Source organism: Monodon monoceros, unplaced genomic scaffold (genome assembly GCF_005190385.1).
Source record: "Monodon monoceros isolate NGI ecotype Baffin Bay Population unplaced genomic scaffold, NGI_Narwhal_1 Super_Scaffold_9, whole genome shotgun sequence".
Classification (NCBI taxonomy): domain Eukaryota; kingdom Metazoa; phylum Chordata; class Mammalia; order Artiodactyla; family Monodontidae; genus Monodon; species Monodon monoceros.
In genome coordinates, this window is record NW_021703786.1 from 16,343,903 (window position 1) to 16,370,248 (window position 26,346).

The following is a 26,346-nucleotide window of genomic DNA, read 5'->3' on the forward strand; positions in this document are numbered from 1 at the left end:
TTCCTGGAAGGCTTATTAACAAACTCTTCAAGAACTTTTTAAAATTTTTTTATCCTAGAAAGGGCTTCCTAAGCAAGGAACCCAGCTTCAGAAACTCATTCTCAGGCCCACAAAGCCAGGTCTAGATGTTACAGCCTCCTCCTGTCCCAGATACTTTTACTGTTATTGCTTCACTTCAGTCAAATAAGAACAGCACTTTAGTTGCATCTCATCTAAGAGCAGTTTTCTCCCAGCAAGCACTGCTGATGAATTTAGTGACGAAGGCCTGCAAAAGTTAGTAAAACTGGCTTGAGCAGATAAATCAGATGAAAACTTTCACGGGTCTGTTTCCCTAATTTCAATTATACTTTCCAGTTAATTTCAAGTAATACTCAGCAAAGACTTTTACTTTGTTAAAATTTTTTGACTGGACTTTTAAAAAGCTGAATAAACAAAAATTATTCAAAGGTTAAAAATTTATTACACATAGGCATGTTGCTTTTTATCAAAGAAATTTATTCGCATGTAAATAAACACGTTTTTGTAATGTTTGGGGGGAAAAAATCCCACAGATTTTTATCTACTTTCAAAAAAATGAAAAACCCCCAAGTATTTACAGAACGGCCATATGCACAGAAAATCAAATTTGAAAAGATTTTAGAAAAGACCCTCCCCATCTGCTCGTGATGTACATTTTTGAAACAAAATTTAAAGCTCAGCTTTTGCAACTGAGCATGTTTCCCAACCTAGCTTCTGATATGTTAAGTACTTCCTACCCCTCAAAAAACTAACTCAAGGGTAGAAATCAGGGGGGAGGGAGATTGGGGGGGAAAAAAAAGGTAAAAGAAAATGAGATTGCTTAGGGATTGTGAATAATGAGTTTCCTATACTGGAATCTGCTTTAAGTGACTCAGCTGGATACTATGACTCACTGGCTCCCTGGAAGGTTTCTTTTGAGAATTCATAATAGTGCTGCCCTAAATTTTCAGACCTAGGCCTTAAGGAAAATCCTTCCAAGAGCCACCAATCTCAAGCCTAGTTTTGGCAATTATATCCTGCTTCATTCCCACTGCCCCCCCCCCAATACTTGTTTTAAAAGAAATTGATTTTTGAACCTGGAATCTTCATGTACATCAGAGCAGGTTTTGACCAAGAACCCCTAACATGAAGCCAAAAGACAGAAGAGGAATCAGGTCAAACTAAGAATACATAAAGACTCCAGCAGCAGAAGATAGGTAGAAGTTGACTTCATGTCCTTGCCGTCTTTTGAAACAGGAGAATGAGTACACCTAGACAGGAGGGAGGTGTCCCAGGCTTGGTTTATTCTGCCTCTTCTCCTCCACCCTGTGGAGAAATGCAGTGCTCCCTGGTTCTCAGGCAGGGTGAAGCAGTTTAGCCCCGGCTCCCTGTTAAGCAAGTTCAGATGCTGGGTCAGTGTGTGGGGTGTGCCCATCGACAAGTCAGGGGCTTATCCTTCATCCAGATCCTAACTCGGGATTCTTTGATCTGGGATGAAGACAGAAAGAGAGAAAAAGCTTCCCAGTTTACTCATTTTGGTATTTGTTGGCTCTGCTTGGGGGAGCTGAGCCCCTGATACTATGCAGTACATTCCCCATAAGATTTTCCCCACCCAGACCAACTTAAAAACCATTTTTTTTTTTCCTGCAGAAACCAATGGGATAGGATTCAAAACTAGGTGAGAAATCCAACCTGGTTGTGTGTCTGAGAGGCTGCTACTGTATCAGCATCACAAGATAAAGCACTCTGGTATCACCTTGCCCATGTCCTCCTTAGTGTCACCCAAGACATTTGACTCTGATACGGTAACCGATAACTTTTCTTGCTCCACTTTGCAATGTTTCGTTTCCTACTTCTTATTACCTTGGGACACAAAAGTGGCAGAGTTGTTGTGAGCTGATGACCAGAAAAGGGAGAACACTAAAGGAAATCAGAGACAGTCAGGAAAGAAAGCCAAAGCTGATTTTCCAACTCTATGCTAACTCCAACCTGCAGAAAGGGATGAATATAGAAATCTTCAATATCTGATGAAGTCACTCCATTTATCACACACACATACATAACACACACACACACACACACACACAAATGAATCACCTGGCTTTTTTTTTTTTTTAATCCAGAAGAGTTGTGCTGGGGATCATGCCCCGTCCTGCTGACACAGAACCTGAATGGAATCATCAGGAATGGCACAGTGCAGGTGTCAAAATCAAAGTAAGGCCGCAGAATTTTGAGAGGACCCTCCAAATACTGAGAACTTGTGTTGCACTCAAATGGTCTCCTGGATTTCTATATTTATGAGAAGGGCTTCTTATTGATGTCCCCCCAGAATCCAGACTCAGACCTGTTCCTCCAAAAAGGTCCAATTGTGTTGCTACATAGTAGCAAGGGTTTATCTTCATACCCACCTAGCATTCCAGGCCCCCCCCCATTACTTCAAGTGAGCTTGGAACTGTTTTAAGTGAACTATGGCTGCAAATTTTTTACTGTTTTATCTAAGGGAGCATACAATGGAATAATTAAAGTCTGGACTCCTTATCCTTGTGATGAAGGGAAACAAGGAGCCCAGCTCTCAGGAATGGCATCAGTTCTCCTACTAACAAAATGCTGGGATGTGGACTTTTGGCACATTGTAGAAATAGGAGAACTATTAATTCTGTACTGGTTTTCATGCCACTGGATCAAAGAGGCTGTCCCTCTTTGAAACCTCACTGCATCTGAAAACACATTTACATCCCAAAAAGCCAGCCCAGCTTTCTTTAAAGGAAAAAGAAACTATAAATCAATACCTCCACAGAAAGATATCTCTTAATATTCCTATGATGTCTGAACCCTATGAAAAACCTCCTAAAATAAAAATACCATTTTGGTTTTCTACTTAACTCCAAAGGTGGACTCTGACTAATCTGCCTCAGCTTGATACTGCAGTACCAGCACAAGCTCCAAGCTCCCTACCACCACATAAGCCTCGTTCTTCCACCTCCCATCATTTTGAACCCTGAACCTCATAGAATTAGAAAAAAAACTGTATAAAAGCAAACAGATAAAGGATTGAAATATTACAAATAAATAGCTAAAATCATCTCCCCTCCCCAATCACTCCTAAGAAACAGACACCAAACATTACTTAAGTGTCCAAAATGACCAAAGTCCTTCATTTGCCCACGCCTCAAATGGACAACTACCCAAACAAAGGTGAACAACCTTCATGCAAATGCATCAAGGAATGTATTGCTTTTTCATTTTCTGCCCAGCCCTTCAAATACATGCACTAAAATGTGTTTAAAACATGGCCTAAAAATGGAAAAAGGGAGAAAAAATATATATGAATATTTCCCACAAAACTGTTTCCCACCCTTCCCTCTCCCTAAGCCCTTCCCACCCCCTCCCTTTCATAAGCAAGTATTTTAACTTTTTTTTTTTTCCTGGCAAAGGAACAAGTGATTCGTGGTAACCAGAATCAAACCCTATGGTCTCTTTAGTAGGGTCTGGCTATGCCTTTCTAAATTCACCCCACTTGGTGTCAAAGCCATGCCATTTAAGATTCTTAAAACACAAAATCAGACCTGTCTCACTCCTTATGGTGATTTGCCTATACACTTAGTTTTTCTCTGGCCATGGTTTTTGCTTTAAAAAGTAAGGTTCCTAGTTGCCAATCAGGGCCACATCCATAAGATCGTCATCTTCCTCCCCAATCATAAAGTCAGGGCTAAGCCTTGAGGGCCTGTCTGTAGATAAGATTGTGTTACTTGTCATAGACAAGGACTGGTCTGAAGAGATGGGTGATTTAGACCAACTCTCTGGCTTGATGCTATGAGATTTTTTCTTGTCTCGGTCTTTGTCCCGGTCCCGGTCCCTATCTTTGTCTTTTACTTTCTTCTTTTCTTTTTTGTGCTTCTTATGTTTCTCTGTGCTGTACTCTGGAAGAGGTCGGATGCCATCATCTGAGCTGGGACTGTTCTGATAAGACTTCTCTGCTATGGAGGAGCCTGACTCACTCTCACTGTCCAGATTCTGGGGGGTATATGCTGGTGACTTACTATGACTGGGAGAGCCACGCTCATGCTTTGGAGTGGAACCACTGATGAGTGGAGAGCCATAGTTTTTGGAAGAGGCCATCTGAGGCCTCAGCCCTTCTCCACTACTTTCCCCAGGTTTCTGCAAAGTCACTTTGGCTTTAATGCTGGGGGATCCCCCATCATGCTTGCTGATGATAATTTTTGCCACACCCGTGCTCCCCACATTTTTTGACTCTGAGGTCTTCTTAGATGAATCCACCGAGCCCCCCAAGGTGGAAACCTTTGATTTGTCTTTATCACTTTTCTCACGCTTGCCCTGGAACTCTCCTCCTGACATGTTATGTTTGGAGGACACAGGATGGCTAGAAGAATTTGTGCTCACCCCCACCTGGCCGTCCATCGGGTCTTCACCCCCAGGGCCACTGGTGACAACCCCATGCTTCAGTTTATCTATGACAGCTGTTAAGGACGGCTTCTTATTTCTGCTGGGAGATTTCCCTTTGGAACTCCCATGCTGGTTCTGAGAGGATGACATGGAAGAGCCACTTGAGGAAAAGGAAGAGGAAGATGCTGTACAAGAGTTAGATGATGGGGGAGTTTTCTGAGACAATGAGCCTGAAGATCCTAACCCTGAAGATGACTTTATGCCAGTGCTTGAACTAGTTCCAGACATGTGAGAACCACCAGAACCTGAACTGATAGGAGACTTGGCTTTAGAGGATGGGGGAGTCACAGGAACAGGCTTCATTGGAGAGGCAAGCTTATCAGAGCCTCCAGGTGGCCTTGAATGGGAAGGGGATATGTTTGGTTTACTCAAAGAAGGATTCATAAGTGATGATGGCTTCCCTTGAGGTTTCATCTTGGTGCTGCTGGAGCCACTGCTCAGTCCATGCTTGGTAATGGGAGAGGAGCCAGGCTTCCCCCCAGACTGGGATGAATTTTTGGACTGGCTAGATCCCGAAGACCCCTGGCTAGAATATATACTGCTACTTAACTTGGAACTTGATGAACCTTCTGATTTACTGCTTTTCATCTTGCCTGAGTTGGAAGCAGAAGACGAGGAAGAATGGCTATAGTGGCTTTTACTTCCTGAGGAAGACACAGAACCACTGCTGGTATACTGACTGTGAGAGGAGGGCTTGCCCACCATCACGGTTCCCTTAGGAATCTGGATAGTGATTTTGGGAATGGGTGGTGTGGCAACACCTGGGGGAGTCTGAGATCTTCCTGAACTGCCTGGAGATTTGGATCCACCTGTACTAGTAGGTGGGGTGAAAGGTCGGTTAGAAGAACTGTGAGATGGAGACTTTCCCTCAGTGTCTGCCTTCTTCCGTTTTGGAGGCTTATCTTTGCTTTTGCCATCATTAGAAGGGGTTCGACTGCGCTTCCCTGGTTTGCTGTCTAATCCTGGCCCTGACAGACTACTGTTACTGGTGCCATTGCCTTCCTTTACTCTCTTTTGAGTCTTTTCTTTCCCTAAGTCCCCAGTGGTCAATAAAGGACTCTGGCTACCACTGTGATGCTCCATAAGATCTGTAGGACCCAAAGCCTTACCAGCCACTGCTATTATACTGAAATCAACTGTGTCAGCTTGGCTATTGCCTTTAAACTTAGTCTCCCCATTATCACCTCCAAGCATTGGCACCCCCAAAGTATTTAGTGCCTGAGATGTAAATCCTTTGAAATCATCATTATCTCCACTTTGGCTGCTTTCATCAAAATATTCTTCTCCAAAACCACTTTGGCTCTGGCTGTTCAACAAATCAGGATTGAAATCTACTCCATCAGGAAAAAAATGATTGGTAGGAGAGTCACTACTGGGGCTTCCAGCAGCATCTGCAATAAGGTCAGCTGGATCAGTGTATGGATTTTCATTATTATTGGCTTGAAAGACATCAGGGTCAAAGAGGGCACTCTGAGAATGCCCAGAGCTTGAAGAATCTCGAACAGGGGTGCCAATGGGTGGACAATCGTCACTAGTGCTGGGAAGCTTAGAAGCTTCTTCTGCAATGTCTGAAAGGATATCAGTTACATCCGGGCCAATGCTGTCTGAACTGGATAGTCGGACCATCCTTTGAATACTGGATTGGGGATGAGGTACTGGTTGTGGGTAAGTTGTTGGGGGAGTGCTACACTGGCTTGGAGCTGGAGTGATGTGTGGCGTATCCAGCGTGTCAGCTGTCATGTTGACATCAAAGATAGGGTTCTGTGAGTCAACATCCATTGAAAATAACTCCCTCTGAAAGTCATCTTCAGTCTGGTGCTTGGGTTTGTCAGGTGGTAATCTTGATGACTTCTTCTTCTTTGCCTTGTTGCTTCCCGAGCACATTTCCATCCGGGGTGAGCCGGAAGAGGAGTTCTGCCTTTCTAAAGGGCTGCTTCCATAAAGGGTTGAGAAATCCTGGGCAGGATTATCTTTAAGAAGGTTCATGAGCATCGGGTGGTTCTTGGTGTTGCCGGCCATCGAAGAGACAGGTGGCGGCGTGTGATGAGGAGGGGTCGGACTCGAGCCAATGGTAGACCCCCCGTTCCCTGTGATTTGCAACAAACTGGTAAGAATTGGGTTCTGAGATACCTTGCTGAAGTCCTCCCCATGGCCCACCGACTCATGCCGATCTTTGATGCTCATGCTCATATTAAACAAGGTGGTAATGGGACCCCCCGGAAAGGTGTTGGTTGGTGTAGTGGTACCACTCATTGGGTTGTTGCCTGTGGTCATGCCATACCCTGGGCTGCTAGCCGGGGGCAGGTTCTTTTTCACCATGTCTTCAACTGTCTCTGCAATGAGGGACAGTGCTGGAGTGTCGGCCTGAATGGTTTCAGCTTTCCTCCGAATAGCCCTCATCGTCACAGGGATGGACATACATCTGTAAAATAAGGTGGAAAAAACAAAGTTAATATTGCACTAGCTGCTAATGAAACCAATTTTCTATTTGGGAAAACAGGCTTTAATTTTGCCTGAGACTTACATATGCCAAAAGGTTTACAATAAGCAGCTTTCAGGCAAGGCAAATAACCCGCAAGGCAGGAGCAGTTCTATGCAATGCCAGAGCTTTGGGTAAACTCATTCTAAAAGAATCTGGGGGCTTCCCTGGTGGTGCAGTGGTTAAGAATCCACCTGCCAATGCAGGGGACACGGGTTCAAGCCCTGGTCCGGGAAGATCCCACATGTCGCAGAGCAACTAAGCCCGTGTGCCACAACTACCAAGCCTGTGCTCTGGAGCCCATGTGCCGCAACTACTGAAGCCCGTGCGCCTAGAGCCCATGCTCCGCAACAGGAGAAGCCACCACAATGAGAAGCCCACACACCGCAACGAAGAGTGGCCCCCGCTCACTGCAACTAGAGAGAGTCTGCGTGCAGTGACAAAGACCCAACGCAGCCAAAAAAAAATTAAAAATAAAAAGAATCTGGAAGGAATTCCCTGGTGGTCCAGTGGTTAGGACTCCATGCTTCCACTGCAGGGGGCACGGATTCAATCCCTAGTTGGGGAACTGAGATCCCGCAAGCCTCACAGCGCAGCCCAAAAAAAAAAAAAAAACAATCTGGACCAGAGGCAATCATCAACCTCTTTTGAAGTGCCACCAAATAAACCAACCATAAACAAGAGTCCAAATAATTAGACATCATACTGAACTAAAATAAAACTGGTAATAATGAACTTAGTAAGAAAATGCCCTCCTTTTGGGCTTTACATGTGATTAATGGTATATATAATTTATCTTAATTGATGAATCATTAGAAAAACCTCTTGACCCATCAAGTTCTAAACTTCAATGGCTTAGATCACCCCAAAGCTATACTGTGAAAAGTGCTACCACTGGCAGTAAATCTTTTTTATTTTAAAGCAAAGCACTTTTGATATTACAGATAAATTTATGTTTATAAACATGTTTGAAAATATTTTGCTCTAGAATATGTCAGCAACCTTTCTTAAAGGACCAGATAGTAATGTTTTAGACTTTCAAAGATCATATGGTTTCTGTCCAACTACTCTGCCATCTTAGCTCAAAAGCCACCATAAACAATATGTAAATGAAAAGATGTGTTCACTTACAGGTATGTTTTATTGTGTTCCAATAAAATGTATTTACTAAACAGACCACTGGTACCTACTCCAAAAAAATCTTGAAATTACATATTAATGTTTATGGGAAGCTGACTGGCTTAAGGATCTTCCCACATACTGCCATTTGACACATTATATGTGTTTAAAAAAAAAATGACACAGAGGAAAAAGTGGAAAAAGATCTACATCTTATTTCAGCTCTCTCCCTCATAAAAGAACCCTAATGCGGGGCCTGAAGTTACCTACCTTACTTCCTATTACTCTCATAATGAGATTTATAAAACCAAAAGCTCATATTGCTTCCGATCCAAAAGCAGAGAAGGGTGAATTCAAAGCAGTGACTAAATGCTTTCCTACTAAATTTCCAATTCACTCTAATACTGAAAACAACATTCCTTATACACCTCTTAATGGGACTCTGATGGAAAAGGGCCGGTGCTACCTTTGAACAACTTTGGCAATGAAGTCATCTGTGCAGATGAGTGCATCTGACAGCCCCTTGTAGAGTTTACAGCTCACATGTGTTGAGTCCTGCACATCCATTACCACTGAAAGACAAAATATATAGGAGGCATTTAAGATAAGAGTCAGCTTCAGTTTCTGACTTTCCAAAAAAGATAAAGGGACCAAACTGCTGCCCTGAGAGAGGAGCTAGCCACCCACATAACTCACCACACACCAGGGAGTCATTCACAGGGTGCTGAAAAGATACGCTGAAACGGGATTCTGAGAGGGGACACACTTCAAATTGGAGGAGCCCAGGAGAATCTAAAAGCCAAAGAAAAGGATCATAAAATAATCAACCAAATAAAAGACTTGAGACATGTAAATGGTAATTATTAACTATGAAATTTTCTCTCCCTCATTGGAAACTAAATCCCACACATTTTTTTAATACACAGAACCTACTATGTCACCCACAGGTGACTAAAGGTATCAGATTCCAAGGAATCTACCAGTGTATGTTACGAATACTCCAAAACAAGTAAGTAACTAAACTTCAGTTTTCTAAAATGAAGGCACTTAATCCCAATTGATACAGTCCTTGGCAGATATAAACACCCTGCCTTGAAAGTGAATTCTGAAAATAAATGTGGCCAAGAGGAGTTTCTCATTCTATTTGATAAGCAGACATTAGAACCACTACCATAAACCCTGCTTTCTACCAGTATACAGCTGTTAGTTATACACTCCATACTTTGGTAAGCACAGATGTAGGGGCTACAATCTAAAATGATATATTTATGCCAAATACACTTATATATATATATATATATATATATATATATATAACTATTATCATTGGTTTCTAAGCCAAACAGGCTGACAGCCCAGAGACAAGGATTATATACTTTCTTGGGAAAAAGCATGCATCTCTGTAGGACTAACTTCATAACTACCTTACAAAAACTCATTTTTAAATACTGTGAAGCTATGTGGAAAATTCTCCTAGGATTGAAATATGTGAAGTAGAAGGGTCATAAGGACACTTGCACACGCTCTGTGTCATTACTCCAACTTTCTAAAATTTCTCATTTCTAAAGCAATTCTTATTCCCATAAAAGATGTCTCCTGATTTACCTTCCATTTCTTCTTGCCTACCATTTGTGCTGATACAGCTCTATCACTGAAGTGCTTTACAACTAAAGTAAAAAATTAACTATGGTTAACTAGAGAAGCCAAAATTCATATCAAGATTTCTAATAGCAAACTGTTTGAAAAACATCAGCATTCCAGCATCCTGGGAGAAAAAAGAGAAGGGCACAGGTCTCATCCTTTTTTAAGCTATATGATTAAGTTCTCCAAAGAATGGGGAGAGGAAATATACTCAGGACTAAAATGTGGGAACCACTGTCCTAACAACCTAAAATTTAGACATCAAGAACTCCTCTCTTCCTGCAGAATTCCAAATTCTACCTTATATATCTGTTGCAAGGTTCAGGCCCTTAGGTACCATATTGCTGCATGCAGAATAAGAGTAAGTCCATTGCAACAAAATCCAGTGGTTTCCAAATGCCAATTTACAGACTGGTTCCATCAAAATTTTTCATGGAGCTTGAACTAGATTCCCAACTTCTCCCACATTAAGTTCATTTGAGTATGAAAACCAAATGTATGTAGTTTTAAAAGCTCCACAGGTGATATGATGGGCCACAAAATTAGAGAACTACTAGAGTAATCAGTTTCCATTTACCAGTAAGTATACCAAAAGGAAAGGCAGTACCTTCTTTTAGAATAGTTCTTTTGACACAGCTTCCAATTAGGGTGTTATAGGCCACTTGGTGTCTGATCAGATTCAGGATAAGAGGAACCCGGCCAGGGTGCTGAAAGGTGATTTTGCTAACAAGGGTTCCCTGTAGACTTCTACCATCTGGAAGAGGAGCATCTTTGTTGAGGAAATAGCAATGCTGCTGACCTGGAAGAGCCTGGGCAAAAAGAACAAAGGAAACGAATGCTATTTACTCACCCACTGTACTCCAACCACAAACTATCCTTAAAAAAACCCTACTCCTCAAAAATCAGCAATTTCTTGCTGAATATTAAAGCTCCACAGTCAGTTCTTTGGTCAGCTAATGTTAAATGCCAAATACTCGCTTGGCTGAAAAGACCCCTTCTTTGTAAATGTTCCGCTAATGGTTTCCTAATCTAGCTAACATAAAAATTACCTCAGAAATCTGTATAAGAGAGGTCCCTGGACCACAAGTGCAAAATCTATATTTTTAATAACACCCTATATAGTTATAACAGAGCCAGAATTTGGGAATTATTACTTAATCCAGACTACTGTCAAACATTCAAATAAATTCAAGTCCAGAAGTGGTTTTAAAACGCTCCTTAATTTATTCATTCCAGTACTTTCTTCTCCATTAAATACTTTGCAGATTATAAGCTCATGGCACTTGAAAGAATTAAACAGCAATAACTCTTAATACCTACTTATGTGCTTGTAAAAGTTCAGAATACCATTAAGACACTTTCACCTGAAATTTCAACAATGAAATGTACATTGTTTCCTGACTTGGAAGCTCATGCTCTTCCTTCAGTATGTTTCAGAGATTTCTGTAATTTCCTGCCTGACTGAGGAAATAGGACATGATCCAGCGGTCCAAAAGAACATCATCTGACCTCAGTTATCCTATAAAAGGAAGATTCTGATCTTGGGTCCAAACATAATCTACAACAATTCATAAGGCCTTACTTACAGCATAAAATCGCATGTTGTGATTCAAAGGTATAGGGTCAGGGTCCTTTGACAGCTCAAATTGAGTGATCAGTTCATAAAGGGGTACATAAGTTGGTTGGGTTTCAAACAATGGAATTCCTAGAAAAACAAAGATCAATACAATGTTCACGGTAAGATGAAAACGTTGACAGCTCAGTTTTCCCTTCATCAGTTCTACTTCATTCGCCCATTTATTCAAAAAGTACTTACTAATAAGCAAAAGCACCATGACATCTATACCCATCAGTGGTTTTTTGAGGCCAAGACTGAAAGAGGTCTAAGATAATCTGAATGTGAAGTTTGCTTTTCACTTTTATAAGAATTATTAGCTCCTGATGCTTCCTAAAACTCACCTGTGCAGTTCTGAAGTTTCTGAACAAATGCTCTAGATACTGGGATTGGCTGGGGAAATTTCAAGAAGAAACAGGCAGGAAGATCAACACTGTTGGCACTGGTGATTGAGGAGAAGGAGGGAGTCCTTCAAAAAAAAAGAAAAGGTGGAGGATTGGGATTCTGAATGATGTGAAAATGAAAAATCTAAACACTCATTCTTAGACATGTCTGTATCATATAACCACCTACTCACAAAACCTATCAAAAGTTCACTCTTTGAACTTCCTTCCCCCAATTCCAAAATATCCTGTTTGTTAACCCTAGAGTATCTTACCAAACATCTATCCTGAGGCACGTTCTCTAGTTATTACTCCAGCATAGCTCTAAATCAACATAAAGTCCCATAGGAAAATCCCATAGAGCAATCATTAAACCAGTGCAAGTAGCACAGTTCTCTTCTTTCTCTCTCAGGATAAGAATGTGTTCTATGAGCAGACTTCAAAGAGGAACATGCAGATATTAAAAAGAGAAATTAAATGGGTAAGACAAAAAGCCCATCTCTAGAAAGTCCACTGGGGGAAGAGCCAAGTCAAAGTAATACCCGTTTCTTACTGGGCTTAAGGTTGAAATAAATGGACATTGCTATCCTACAATTATATTTAACTTACCATTTGTTGTCAACTGGATGTGACCCCATAATTAATGGTGCAATTGGGAGTTTATACATAGCAGATGTTCCTTCGATTGTCACTGATGCATTCATGCCCAAAGATCGAGGAACTGAGAAAAGGAAAGAAAAATGGTATTCTCCAAAGTAACACGAATTATAAGGATCTTGAGTTTCCCTGGTGGCACAGTGGTTAAGAATCCGCCTGCCAATGCAGGGAACACGGGTTCGATCCCTGGCCCTGGAAGATCCCACATGCTGCGGAGCAACTAAGCCCATGTGCCCCAACTACTGAGCCTGTGCTCTAGAGCCTGCGAGCCACAACTACTGAGCCCATGTGCCACAACTACTGAAGCCCGTGCGCCTAGAGCCCGTGCTCCGCAACAATAGAAGCCATGACAATGAGAAGCCCACACAGCACAACAAAGAGTGGCCCCGGCTCACCGCAACTAGAGAAAGCCTGCGCACAGCAATGAAGACCCAACACAGCCAAAAATAAAAGCAAATAAAAAAATAAATTTATTTTTTTAAAAAAAAGAAAAAAAATTATAAGTATCTTAACATTAAAAAAAAAGCTAACTTCTGTAAAATTTGTCAGCCCTCATTTGTTTGTCAGATACTATAATACCTATATAACTCAGAAACGCTACAAGTTATCTTTCTAACCAACCAATATTTCTGTCAGTAAATAAAACAAAATACAGGAAACAATGCAGTCCAAGGAAAAAAAAATTTTAAAGGCTCAATACCAATATTTACTTATTTTCTCCAACTTCAGAAAGCATTTAAGTAGAATTATGATTATAGGATAGTCAATGATTGAAGTTAAAAGGGGAGCAAATGAGGTATTAGGCCATTTCTCATTATGTTTTAGTCTATTAACGTGCAAATATAGGGAATTCTCTGGTGGTCCAGTTGTTAGGACTTCGGGCTTTCACTGCCAAGGGCAAGGGTTCAATCCCTGGTCTAAGATCCATCAAGCCATGCTGTGCGGCCAAAAAAAAAAAAAAAGTACAAATTCAAAGTAAGATCCATTATTTTAGTTCTTTAGTAAGTTGGCTAATTTCTTTTCCTTTAAAGTAATGATTAAAGGGGATTATTTCAAGTCAGATGGTTTACATTTTTTTATTCACTCATTTACTTATTCAAAAGGAATTATTAAGTTTTTATTATTATGTATGTATGTGTACATATAGATATGTATATCTGTAGGAGTGTTTGTGTATGTATCAGATGCAAACTCTGGTAGAAATGGAAAACTTTGGTAGGGATGGCAGATTTATTTGGGAGTAGCAAACCAGAAAGTACAGGCAGGCCTGGGCATTCAAATTTTTGAAAATATTTTTTAAACACTGAGCAAAACCTTCAGTTAATTTACAGTGAAAGTCTTACCATTATTCTCATGCAAAATGATAGGGGATGTAGTCTTATCATCCAGCAGGTCAGAAGGAGAGGCATAATACTTCAAGTTCATCAAATGACCTATGCAAAATAAAACTTATCACTACTTTTTTATCAGGTAAATTACAAATAAAGAAAAACATTCCCATTCCTATAAACCTATATACAAGAAAAGAGTTTCAGATATGAGGACTAATGATCCAAAGCAGCTTATGAAATATGACAGAAGCATAAATATTGATTCTAGCAGCAACAATTTACTTCACAATTTAAAAAAAAAACTAGGGGAGGGCAGGTGTTGACACCTTAGAAGCCATTAAAAAAATACACAAATGAGGGATAAATTGGTAGTTTGGAATTGGCATATACAAACTACTATAAATAAAATAACAGGGTCCTACTGTAAAGCATAGGGAACCATACATAATATCTTGTAATAAACTATTATGGAAAAGAATGTGCAAAAGAAAAAGAAACATATACACATATATATATAACTGAATCACTTTGCTCTATACCAGAAACTAATGTAACACTGTAAATCAACTATATTTCAATTAAAAAAAACCAGAAACACAAATGACTGGTAATTTTCACCTTCTGCTTATAAACCCAAGGTGAAATTGTAATAACCCCTCAACTAAAATTAGACATTTTTCTAAACAGGCAAAATAGAATCACATACCCCCACTTCTTGGAGTGAGATAGCCAACACTTCCATGAAGAATCTTATCCAAGGGACCAGCATTGGTTGCTTTCCTGCAAGACAAATGATCTATGTTTGCTTATATTTAAGCCCTGAAGGTATTAGTGTACAATGTGATAATGAGTTCAGCTCTTAAACATATTATAATTCTATCCTAATGACTCTATCTTGTACTTGGGCATTTAACAATTGTATTTCAACTTCAAAGTGAAGGGATTATTTCTAAGAGTACATCAGTATGTAATATGGTGAACAAAAATTACAACTATACTATTATTTATCAGAAGGGAAGCCAGGGCTTCCCTGGTGGCGCAGTGGTTGAGAGTCCGCCTGCCGATGCAGGGGACAAGGGTTCGTGCCCCGGTCTGGGAAGATCCCACATGCCGCGGAGCGGCTGGGCCCGTGAGCCATGGCTGCTGAGCCTGCGCATCCGGAGCCTGTGCTCCGCAACGGGAGAGGCCACAACAGTGAGAGGCCCGCGTACCGCAAAAAAAAAAAAAGAAGGGAGGCCAGGTTTGACAAGTCTTCTGATAAAACCTAAGAAATAAAAATTTTTTTTAATTTTAAGAAAATAAAAAACCTAAGGAATACCAACCAACAACTTAGGGATACTGATACTCAGAAAATGGAATGCAATCATTTGGGAACTGAAAGGATATGGACAAGATGTACAATACAGGTAAAACACAGATGCATAGTAACATACATCTATAATATATATTTAAAAAAATAAGAGCCTAGTAACCCCATAGACGAAAAACTTTAAGAACAAGGTCAAACAAAATTGACACTTTAGCCAGTCTTACCAATACATAACTGCCATTTTAGATAGATCCTGTTCTAAGGATTGGAGAGCCAAGTACATTTTAGTCTTTAGTTTGCTAGAAAGTAAATAAAGAAAACAAGAATTAAATAGTTGACAAATATACATATATATACACACACACACAAACATGAAAGCCTAGAGAGCAAGTCTACCTTGGAGGCAACTAAGATATCTATTTAAAAAACAAAATAAAACTTTAAAATGTTAAAAAATCATTACTGATCTACCAAAGCTAATTTTTATCTCTACTTAAAAGAGCCAAGCAGGTATACAGAATCCCAGGTAGGTTAAAAATAAAAGTGGCAACCCAGTTCCATAACAATTTCTTTCAGCCTAGAAATCAGTATGTTGAAGACATCTCAAGGATTATCTTCTAGCACTATAATCCATTAATGCAGATATCTGTTTATTTAATATACCTTTAAAAGACATTAAGCTGGAAGCTGAGCTATACATTGTCAGTATGAGTAGAAATCACAAATGAGCTAGGGCCAAAGACTTGGCAAATTTCTAAGTACAAAATGGTTTACAGATTTATACTAATTTTTCCAAAAAAACCAAAAAAATAAAAATACTTACTTGTCCCCTGGAAGGTTATAAAGATTAACAAGACCCTTAAGGTGCTTAGAAAATTCATCAAAATTTTTTTCCCTATAAGAAGTTTAGGGGAGAGGGAAGAGAATAAAACATACAATTACTATTCAGTCTTATCAGCAAAGTGCCAAAAATCATGGCTATATAAAACTAATCTTAATAATTTACTTTACTCTTTTTCCCCCAAAGTTTTCTAGAATCAATCAAAAGTAGGAAAAGAAAATGCAGTGTATCCCTTTCTCTGCCCCATTTTTCTGGAGAAGGTGCTAATAAGCAGTATAAAAGATAGTCAAAAAGACCCGATAACTCATATAGTAATTCGCTCTTAAGTAATGAGACTTGGTTTAAATAAATCACTTCTTCTCCTCTTAATCTGTAACTGAGATGATTGGATGTCATGAGGAAAAAAAACTTTTGGAGAGAAAATGGAAATAAATAAATTGGGAAGATAGAACACTTTTCATGTATACAGATAGAACACTTTTCATGTATACGGCAACATAAGAGCAAAGAAGGAAAATGAGCACTAGGAGAGAGATGGGAGACCTAAGGAAAAGGGGAACGGGTACTGTGGAGGCAAACCACATATTCCAAAATGTTCCTATGACTAGCTTTACCCCAGGAAAAAGTAACTACTACCATGAACCCCTGGCTTCCTAGAACCTAATATTCAGGCATGGTTTCTTAGTCTAATAAGGTTTTGTGGGCAGGAATCCAACATAACTCGACAATTCTAACTCTCTACATCTATTTCAAACTTAAAAACAAAAAAAATGTCCCTTGAAAGCTGTACTGCTCTGAAAACGTCAGATACTTGGTCGGGCATTTATTGACCACTTACTGCCCAAAGTGCCATGAAGACATTAAAAGGAAGCAAGAGCAGCAGCAAAATATATTCCCTACCTTAAAATTACCATCTATACAAAGTGATCAAAAATACCAGGTAGGACTTCCCTGGTGGTGCAGTGGTTAAGAATCCACCTGCCAATGCAGGGGACATGGGTTTGAGCGCTGGTTCAGGAAGATCCCACATGCAGCGGAGCAACTAAGCCCTTGCACCACAACTACTGAGCCTGAACTCTAGATCCCACGAGCCACAACTGCTGAGCCCACACACCACAACTACTGAAGCCTGGGCACCTAGGGCCCGTGCTCCACAACAAGAGAAGCCATCGCAACAAGAAGCCCGCACACCACAACGAAGAGTAGCCCCCGCTGGCTGCAACTAGAGAAAGCCCACATGCAGCAACGAAGACCCAATGCAGCCAAAAATAAATTAATTTGAAAAGAAATACCAGGTAAAGACTAATATTCTTCCTAAGGTTCCCACTTTCAAACATGCCTACAAATTAACTTTAGAACACCATCAGTTCATAAATTGGTATGGTCTCCTACTCCACATTAGAGCCAGACATATTTTTTTCCTGGACTATTCTGGTAATACAACTTTGCTAGACTTATTGAGTTAATGAAATCATAAAATGTTATTTTTTATGTTGCACTGCAATTTTTCAAAGCTCGTTCAAATCTGGTGTATTTGGCTATAAGGACATTAAACTGATCATTGAGAAGACTGAGTGTAAAACTTATTTCCTCAATATTAACACCCTTTCTAAGACGCCTCCATGTGATATCTGATAACTTCACTATAATTTAAAATATAAAATTGATGTAATGACTTTCTCAAATTCCCAGAGAGTTAACTCTGGGTTTAAATTTAAGCATGAAAATTTCCACTCAATTCAAAGAGAAAAGATAAGCCAATGGCAAAAAACATCAATTACTAAAAGAGACTGTCTTCAAGCCTAGCACTTTACTATAATGGGACCCATATACCTTAAATATAAAATAATTTTTCTCAAAGTTGAAGTGAAAAAAAGTTCTTTTCATGGTATAGACTCAAATTTCTCAAGCTTTCTTTGATTCAATAATCAGGTTCTATTTATTTTTGTTCCACACAGAATTCCTAAGGTTAGCTCAGTAGTTCCCAACCAGGAGTGATTTTGCCCTCCAGAGGACACCTGACAATCCTGGAGATATTTTTGATTATCATAATTCAGGAGATATTGCAACTAGTTGGGAGAGACCAGGGATGCTGTTAAACATCCAACAATGAACTGGGCATCCCCCTACAGCAATGAATTTCCCAACCCAAATTTCAATACTGTCAAGGTTGAGAAACCCTGGGATAGACGGAATAGGGTAAAAAAAATCAAGCTAAGTCAATTCTGAAAGTGAACAAGTACAGACTGTGAAAAATCTTGACCCAAGAAAATAAATTTGTTCCTCAGGAAAGTAACTTCTGACCATCCTCAAAACTTAGCTATAAAGAATAGCACTGTCGGGCTTCCCTGGTGGCGCAGTGGTTGAGAGTCCACCTGCCAATGCAGGGGACACGGGTTCATGCCCCGGTCCGGGAGGATCGCACATGCCACGAAGCAACTAAGCCCGTGTGCCACAACTACTGAGCCCGCGAGCTACAACTACTGAGAATGCATGCCACAACTACTGAAGCCCGCGCACCTAGACCCCATGCTCCACAACAAGAGAAGCCACCGCAGTAGAAGCCCGCACACCGCAACAAGAGTAGCCCCTGCTCGCCGCAGCTAGAGAAAGCCCACGCGCAGCAACAAGGACCCAACACAGCCAAAAATTTAAAAAAGAAATTAAAAAAAAAAAAAGAATAGCACTGTCTGCCAGTATCAGGGAATATAAATGTCATCTGCTCACCTTAGCTGCTGTACAAGCTCTGGACAGCTCTGAAATTAAAGAAATTATGTTAAAACTTTAAACTACTTTAAGACACTTGAAGACATCAAAAGTTTTTCTCTTTTATTAATAACACATGCTTTATAACAAAAACATTAAAACTATAGAAGGTTCTTATATTAAGATATCAAAAATATCTTCTTCCTACTTGGTAAACCATGGGTTGGGTCAGGAAATTAAAGATTAAAATATATATGAAATAGCTTATAAAGGAATCAACTTTCAGCTGCTTGTTTAAAACATTAGGACCTCTCTTTAAAGCCATCCTTGGAATCCATATTCAACTGTCTGGTTATACACATTTTACATTCCTCTCTATTACAGGGTTTTTCAGAGACATTAGTTATGTACAAGATTATCTGTCCTTCTTGATTATAAGTTCTTTGAGGTAGGAACTTTAAATTATTTGTATCCCCAGAACCTATTGTTCAATTGCGGCTCATGTTTGTTGATATGAAATGGAAAGGGTTCCTCTGGTGTTTCCTTTTGTCAAAGCCTCTGGATGATGTCAGAGATGGACCCAGATTATACTAAATTCCACTCTACAGCTACTGATGTTGTAGCCCATCACATCATCTCTATAGTGGCTCATGAAAAAAACCTAAACCCAAGCTATTTCAAACCCCAACAATTCCTTTTAAAATTAACGTCCCTAAGTAAACCCCACAGATTCCAGTGAAATATCAACAACACATACCACAGGATTCTCCCCATGGTGAGCCACTTTTACATCACAAAGCTGTCCTGCAGGATCTAACTGCACTTCCACATAGAACATATCTGACGTGATGTAACATTCAGTGCCACTGGCACTGAGATGAGAGCCCAGTCTAGCAGGAACAAATCAAAACAAAAATTAATAGAAGACACATAAATAAAGCCACCCAAAGTCAACACTAAGTTAAACATTTCTGCCTACAGATAGACTACTTACCCATTCTGTCTTGCTATAGACTCCAAACGGTCAGTCATTGCTGGTAAAGATGTTACTACAAAAGGGTGAAAAAAGGAAATCACAAAAGATGTTCCAAATAAATTGTATTCTTCAGAGTCAGAAACATCTCAAGAGTATATCTATCCTTCCAAAGCCAGAAACACATTCAATAGTTCAAATGCTTATAATGTGCATAAAGTTCATTGGTAAGGCTTAGCTGTGGCCTAAGCAGTAATAAGGATCAAAAAAAAGATCTATTTGAAAAAAATGATTGCACCTTTCTCTTCTCTCTTTTTCATTACTCATTTGGGACAAGTTATCTTTAAAGAAGACACACTTAGGGACTTCCCTGGAGGTCCAGTGGTTAAGACTACGTGCTTCCACTGAAGGGGTCGCAGGTTCAATTGCTGGTCAGGGATCTAAGATCCTACATGCCACTCGGTGCGGCTAAAAAAAAGACACATTTATCTGCTAATGCTAGAATAAGGAAGATTAACATCAAAACCAGCATAGAAACAAATATTCTATGTTCACAGTGGCATTATTTACAATAGCCAAAAGATAGAAACAACCTAAGTGTCCATCAATGAATGAATGTATAAACAAAATGTTATTTTGTTTACATATAATGTATACATACAATAAAATATTATTCAGCTTTCTTAAAAAGGAAGGAAATTCTGATATATGCTATAAAATGGATGAACCTTGAAGATATTATGCTAAGTGAAATAAGCCAATCACAAAAGAACAAATACTGTATGATTACACTTATATGAGGTATCTAGAGTAGTCAAATTGTTAGAGTCAGAATATAGAATGGTGGTTACCAGGAGCTGGGAAGAAGGGAAATGACAAGTTACTGTTTAATGCGTTCAGAGTTTCAGTTGGGAAGATGAAAAAGTTCTGGAGATGGATGGTGGTGATGGTTACACAACAATGTGAATGCACTTAATGCCACTGAACTGTACAATTAAAAATGGTTAAAATGGTAAATTTTGTTATATACATTTTACCACAATTTTTAAAAAAACAATATACAGCTGAATCAGGTTCATTTGTGATAATCAGAGTAAAATCTGTTTTTACTTTCATTTTCCTTCAAAAACAGACAGAAGTAGTAATTATAAGCTTGAATAATCAAGTTCATGATTTGAATTTTATGTTTGCTTTCCTGAAAACATTCTTTATAAACACTGTAAAAATCTCTTAGAGTCAAAAAGTCCATCTTCTTATTGAGTTAATTAGGAGAGAACATGTGAAGGAAAAAAACTTTCCCCTGCTATCTGCAATCTTATAGCTACCCTCCATCAATTATCTTTTGAGTTTCTACCAACCTCCAAAATGGGATTAAAAAATAAATGTTTCAAAAGTTCAGGTAAGAGCTCATCTCAACTCCATAATGAAAGCAAGAAAAACACCTAGCATAGAACGGTTGACCTATCTCAAATTTATATTTGTAGTGTAAGTATAAAATAGTCTTTCCTAAACTGGGTTTTTTTAAGAAATTAGCGTATTTCAAAGATGTTTACAAACCTTTGAGAGCTTTCTGCAGCGTCTCCAAACAGCTGACCAAATGTTGGTGCCCTCCAGAACTCATCACAACCCTCTTCTCCTGTATTAAGAAGGAAAACATTTCAGGTAAAAACTAACAAAGCCAACAGTGTTTTGGGTAAACATACACATTATCCCAGAAATAACATTTCAGGATAGTCTATATATTATGGTATAGTCTATATACTCTACATTTTCTATATATTCTAGATAATCTATAGATTTTTAACTGTTAGTCTGTCCATCCATCCAAAAGACGAAAGGTTAATATACATGGATACAGGCATATCCATATCCATGAAAGCAGAAAAAGGTATTTCCAGATCTAGGACTTCCCTGGCAGTCCAGCGGTTAAGACTCTGCACTTCCAACGCCGGGGACATCGGTTCGATCCCTGGTCGGGGAACTAAAATCCCACATGCTGCATAGCATGGCCAAAAAAAAAAAAAGCCTATACCAAAGGTATTTCCAGATCTAAAATAAGATAAGTTTCAGGGAAAAATTAGGAAGAATCAAAATGTAATAAATGAGATCAGCCTCCTGTACATCCTAAGATTCAGTAAGTTAAATGGGGTGGCTCAGATGGGACAATTCCCAAATCTAATAAGGTGATATGCATGTAATCTAAGAAATACAGCCAGACCTTGGTCAAATTAGATTGACTCTAAGGAACAGGATACGTAGTCCAGAAAAAGCCAAAGAGCAAAAAATTTAGCATAGTTTTTCTAAACATATCCAGGGAAGAAGTTTCTCTTTGCACAACATTCTAGTCCCCAGAAGTATGAACAGTTTTATGATACAAGGATAGTGTTTTCAGACTTTTCCACGCCCTAAATCCATCTCTCTTGGCTCTAATTCCACCCTCACAAATACCTGACTAATTAATAATCTAGCTCCCTTTGTACCTTGAATATACAAGGACCTTGTCCATTGCAAGGACAATGGATACCAGTACTTTGGTAGCTGGAAAGACAAACACTCTGCTGTAAATTAATAAACTGGCATTCTGATTTCCCTGTTAATCTACTGAGATTTTGTTAGTATGTCAGTTGTTGAAAACTCTTCAAAATCTTTTACGTACCAATAAAAGTAGGTTTCTGAATCTGCAAAAGTGAGGAGTAGACAATGGAAGCTATGGTGACCAAACCAAGAACTGGTAACCCAAAAGAGGGTCTTAGTAGCCACCTGGAATCCCTCTATGTCATAATGTCTCCCTAATGACAATATCACTTATAGACCATATTTCAAACTAGAATATGGCTGCCTTATAGTATAAAAATGACAACCTCTGAATTCCCAGACTGGAAAAATTGCCATTCTTTAAGACTTCTAAAAAAAAAACAAAAAACCTTTTTTATGTACACAATCCTGAGCCAGAAGATATCTGTAGAACTTAGTTATGGAAATCTTTTAGCAGCATGACACTTTGGTGTCCATTATCTCATTTGATCCCTACAGCAAAAAACTGGTGTTGTGTGTCTCTACTTTCCAGATGAGGAAACTGAGGATCAGAAAGAACAAATAATCTGTCCAAGGTCACTTAGGTAGAAGTACTGGAGTCAAGACTAAAATACAGGGTTTTTGACAGCAAATTCAGTTTTTTTACTAGGCTATATACTGATATGATCATTTTAAGCTCTAATAAATCTACTAAACTGAACTTACTCTGGACCCGGTGTAAGGTTTGGTAGAGGGGTACTTTCACTGAAGTATAACATGTATACAGAAAAGTATATGAATCTGAGGTGAAGAGATCGTGAATTATTACAAAGTGAACACATCCATATAACCATTGCCCAGGTCAAGTCATAAAAAAGTACTCCTGTAACATTTTACTACCACTGGATTCATATGGATGAACTTTTAACATCCAGCCTCTACCCTCACCCCACTCCCTGTATTCCACCTAACTAAGGGCTCCCCATACTGGTGAATGACTCAGAAAGGAGAAGTAGTACTGTAGAGAAAGAGGGCCACAGAGTAAACAGGTGAAGTTAATTAAAAATGAATTGCAAACTCAACTAGCAGAAAAGATACAGTGACAGTATTAACACATTAGAATCAAGGAGCTTGACAGGAAGTGGAAAATAAATGTCTCTCTACATCAGTCTGTCATGTGTATCTTTTTTTTTTGGCGGCACTGTGGTCCTTGTGGAATCTCAGTTCCCCGACCAGGGACTGAACCTGGGCCACGGTAGTGAAAGCCAGGAATCCTAACCACTAGGCCACCAGGGAACTCCCTATCAGGTGTATCTTTTATAGGTGTATTTCTTAGCACTTTGCCTAAAGTACCCCAGTGTACTATAACTCACAATTAACACAATTCTATAAATATACCTCCTTCTTAGGTAGACTCTTAAAAGTTGAAAGCCATCATGTGCTTATGATTTTATGAGAAATAAAACTGAAGACACACCATAATAACTAGTTAGAAAAAGTCTACACAGGGAGCTTAGCTTATTAAATAATTATCTAAGCACAACACTTTATCCACTTCACCACAATCCTCACCATTACTTGACGCACAAGCTTAATGGTTTCACTCCAAGGTCTATTTTGGTTAAATTTTGCATGGAGCCGTTCCAAGAGAGAACTCATCTTACTCAGCTTTTCCGACTCTAAGATATAAATCAGAAAACATCATTAGCAACTGTTCTTTCAAGACCTTCCACAGTTTTTCTTGCAAACAAAACTCCCGTACTTCATCCTGGTAAGAACTCAGTTAAAATATTTTCCAATATGATTTACTTCAAAACATATGAAGAATTTGTTTTTAATGACAAGAAGACACACACAATTGTGGGTCTAGTCTAACAAACACCATAGAAGGGGACTGCTTTCTATTCAAACTTAATGAGAACCAAAAAAAGAACCATCTCTAATCCTGTTTAAGGATCAAGACTACCATTTAGTGACAAAATAATTTCATGATATTCGTGAAATCCCTTATATGATATATGCAGAGCACACATTTGAACATGGCCTAACTATGGTTAGTTGGTTTTCAAAGTGAAAATACAGACTTTCTTAATTTTTTCACATAATTTTAAGAGATCAATTTATAAGTATTATCAAGAAAACAGGCTTTATTTGCCATTCAGATTTTTCCTATTTGAACTCAAACTATATGAACAAGGAAGATGTCAATGACTAAAGGATGAGTTTCCAGCAAAGTTAAGAGAAAGGCAGAAAAGAATGGCTCCTGGATAGTGTGTGAAGGAACCTCCTACACCCTCCAACACTCCTGTAATTCTTGTAACTGCTTAGCATGAGCAAGGACCTGTGCTGGAGACCACCGGCAGTGTAAAATTACAATATGCCTCAGATGACACCTGTGAGGGGGTGTGGGTAAGTTATGTGAAAATAACTGTCACACAAAGCAAAATGAGATTTGTTCTTAAAAACAGAGACACATTACTACTGAAATTCAAAGGAGGAAAAGTTTGTAATTAGTTGTGGGGATGTTACAGAAAAGGTGCCATTGAAAGATGAATATAGAATGTCAGCAATCTGAGTTGAGGTAGTGACATCTTCTAAATCAAGATTCAACTCCTCCCTCCAATGCCTTCATCTTCTGGAAAACTGTTTTTTGGTTTGTTTCAGCCAATTTATAGTTCTGGAGAAATGTTTGACAATTCCCACTTTCAAGACTCATTCACTCAGGCACTATTTTACATGACGGAGATACAGCAGTGAGCAAACTAGACAAAACTGCCTCATCTAGTTTCCATTTTACACTTGTCATTCCTCTGCAGCAAGAAGTATACCTTTTTTCTTCCTCCCCTTCAAAACACACCCCCCCTTCTCTCCCTTAAGAAGCCTGATGATAAATATCTTTACAAAAATGCTCTAATGAAACATTTTTTGAGCAACTATTATGTGCCAGGGACTGTATAATGAGTAAGGCAAGATCCTGATCTACATAGCTCAGAGCACATTGGAGGAGACAAGTAAATAATAGTGAGCTGTATCAACAGAACTATGTCCAAAATGCTAAGGAAGCATTTAAACTGGAAAGTGGAACTTCAGAGAATCTATGTGGTTACACAGAAAAGTTGTTTTTCAGCAGTTCTGAATTAGTTCAGACATTGAAAGATTGAAATTCAACGCATTTTTAGAATATACAATAGCACAAGATGTGAACACTGTGACATTCTGGAGAACTGCTGGCTTTTAATACCGTAAGTACCTAATCATTTCATTCACGCGAAAACATTCTCCAGTACTTTGACATACAGCGCTGTATTACTGTTTTTATGTCATCATTCACACTTCTCTTCTGGAAGGAGCAAGTTTTACATTCACTCGCCGCGTCTCCCATCCCTTTAGGCTAAAAATGCCCTGAGGCCCAAATGATTGCCCCTAGCTAAGCAGGAAACCTTAACATAAGTTGGGAGCCCCCATCTCCCCAAAGTCAAAGCTCTCCATCACCAAGGAAGGCAGTCAGAATCTAAAACTCACACACATCCCGCCTCCTAGACTCTGAGCCCTCGGGAGAGTGGCCCCCGCGGAAGCATCTGCCCCCCAGCTCCTCTCAGAGATTGGCTCCCCCAGCTGTGTCCCGCCCCCTGCTTTTCCCCTCAGTCACTCACCCTCTGTTTCCCCCTGAGCCTTCATCCTGCCAGCGGGAAGGGCCTGAGTCCTACACAAGAGGATATGCCCCTCCTCACCACTAACAGAGGAACCAAGTTGGTTCGGGCTCCCGGGACGCAGGGCGCCTGCAGTCCCCACTCTTCCCGGGAAGGCTCAGTCTGAAGTCCCCGGCGGCAAGAAGAGAAGGGTGCTCGCGGCCACCGCCATCTTCCGCAACAGAACTTCCGAAAGATCGCGAGATTAACCGTGATCCTGCGAGAGAGAGGAAAAGGGCTGGGCACCAAATATCGCGAAAAATGGTTAATACGTTGCTACTCGCGAGATTCTCCCCACCCTTCCTTCTCTCTCAATTGTCTCAGACTTCTCGGCCGTAGGTATGGAGTTTGCTAATTGGAAGTGTTCGGCTCCTCTGCGAAAATTGGCACTTTCGTTTTGGCTTTTAAGAAGTTTGCAAATTTAAATCCCCAGCTCTCTTTACTAAAAGACTAGCTCTTCGAAAGTATTGTTATCAGGAATATTTTATTAAAATACTCGCTTTCTTGAGATACTAGGTGGAAAAAAATGTTGGGTATTTGTAACGATGTCCCAAGCTAGCCCGGTACACTTAATTTACTGTCCTAATTTTCTTTTTAACTTCAGAAATATTTTTCTTGAGCAATTCCA

The 26,346-nt window shown here is 39.5% G+C and overlaps 1 protein-coding gene across 3 annotated transcripts; it reads right to left on the reverse strand.

The window, feature by feature from the left end:
• Positions 1-474: 474 nt before the first annotated feature.
• Positions 475-25,917, reverse strand: MED1 (mediator complex subunit 1). Of its 3 annotated transcripts, XM_029212118.1 has the most exons (17): positions 25,683-25,917; positions 23,602-23,708; positions 21,073-21,151; positions 19,537-19,591; positions 19,300-19,432; positions 18,564-18,592; positions 15,819-15,890; positions 15,220-15,294; positions 14,393-14,466; positions 13,699-13,788; positions 12,308-12,419; positions 11,660-11,784; positions 11,287-11,405; positions 10,308-10,509; positions 8,756-8,851; positions 8,526-8,631; positions 475-6,883 (listed from the first exon to the last, which is right to left on the reverse strand). In XM_029212118.1, exons 1-17 carry the CDS (start codon positions 25,705-25,707, stop codon positions 3,643-3,645), a joined length of 4,740 nt encoding a protein of 1,579 aa, XP_029067951.1. In that variant the 5' UTR covers positions 25,708-25,917; the 3' UTR covers positions 475-3,642. The 3 variants fall into 3 exon arrangements, with proteins under 3 accessions (XP_029067951.1, XP_029067954.1, XP_029067952.1); XM_029212121.1 differs by lacking the exon at positions 19,300-19,432 and having other exon boundaries at positions 25,683-25,913; XM_029212119.1 differs by lacking the exon at positions 23,602-23,708 and having other exon boundaries at positions 25,683-25,889.
• Between the last annotated feature and the right edge of the window lie 429 nt (positions 25,918-26,346).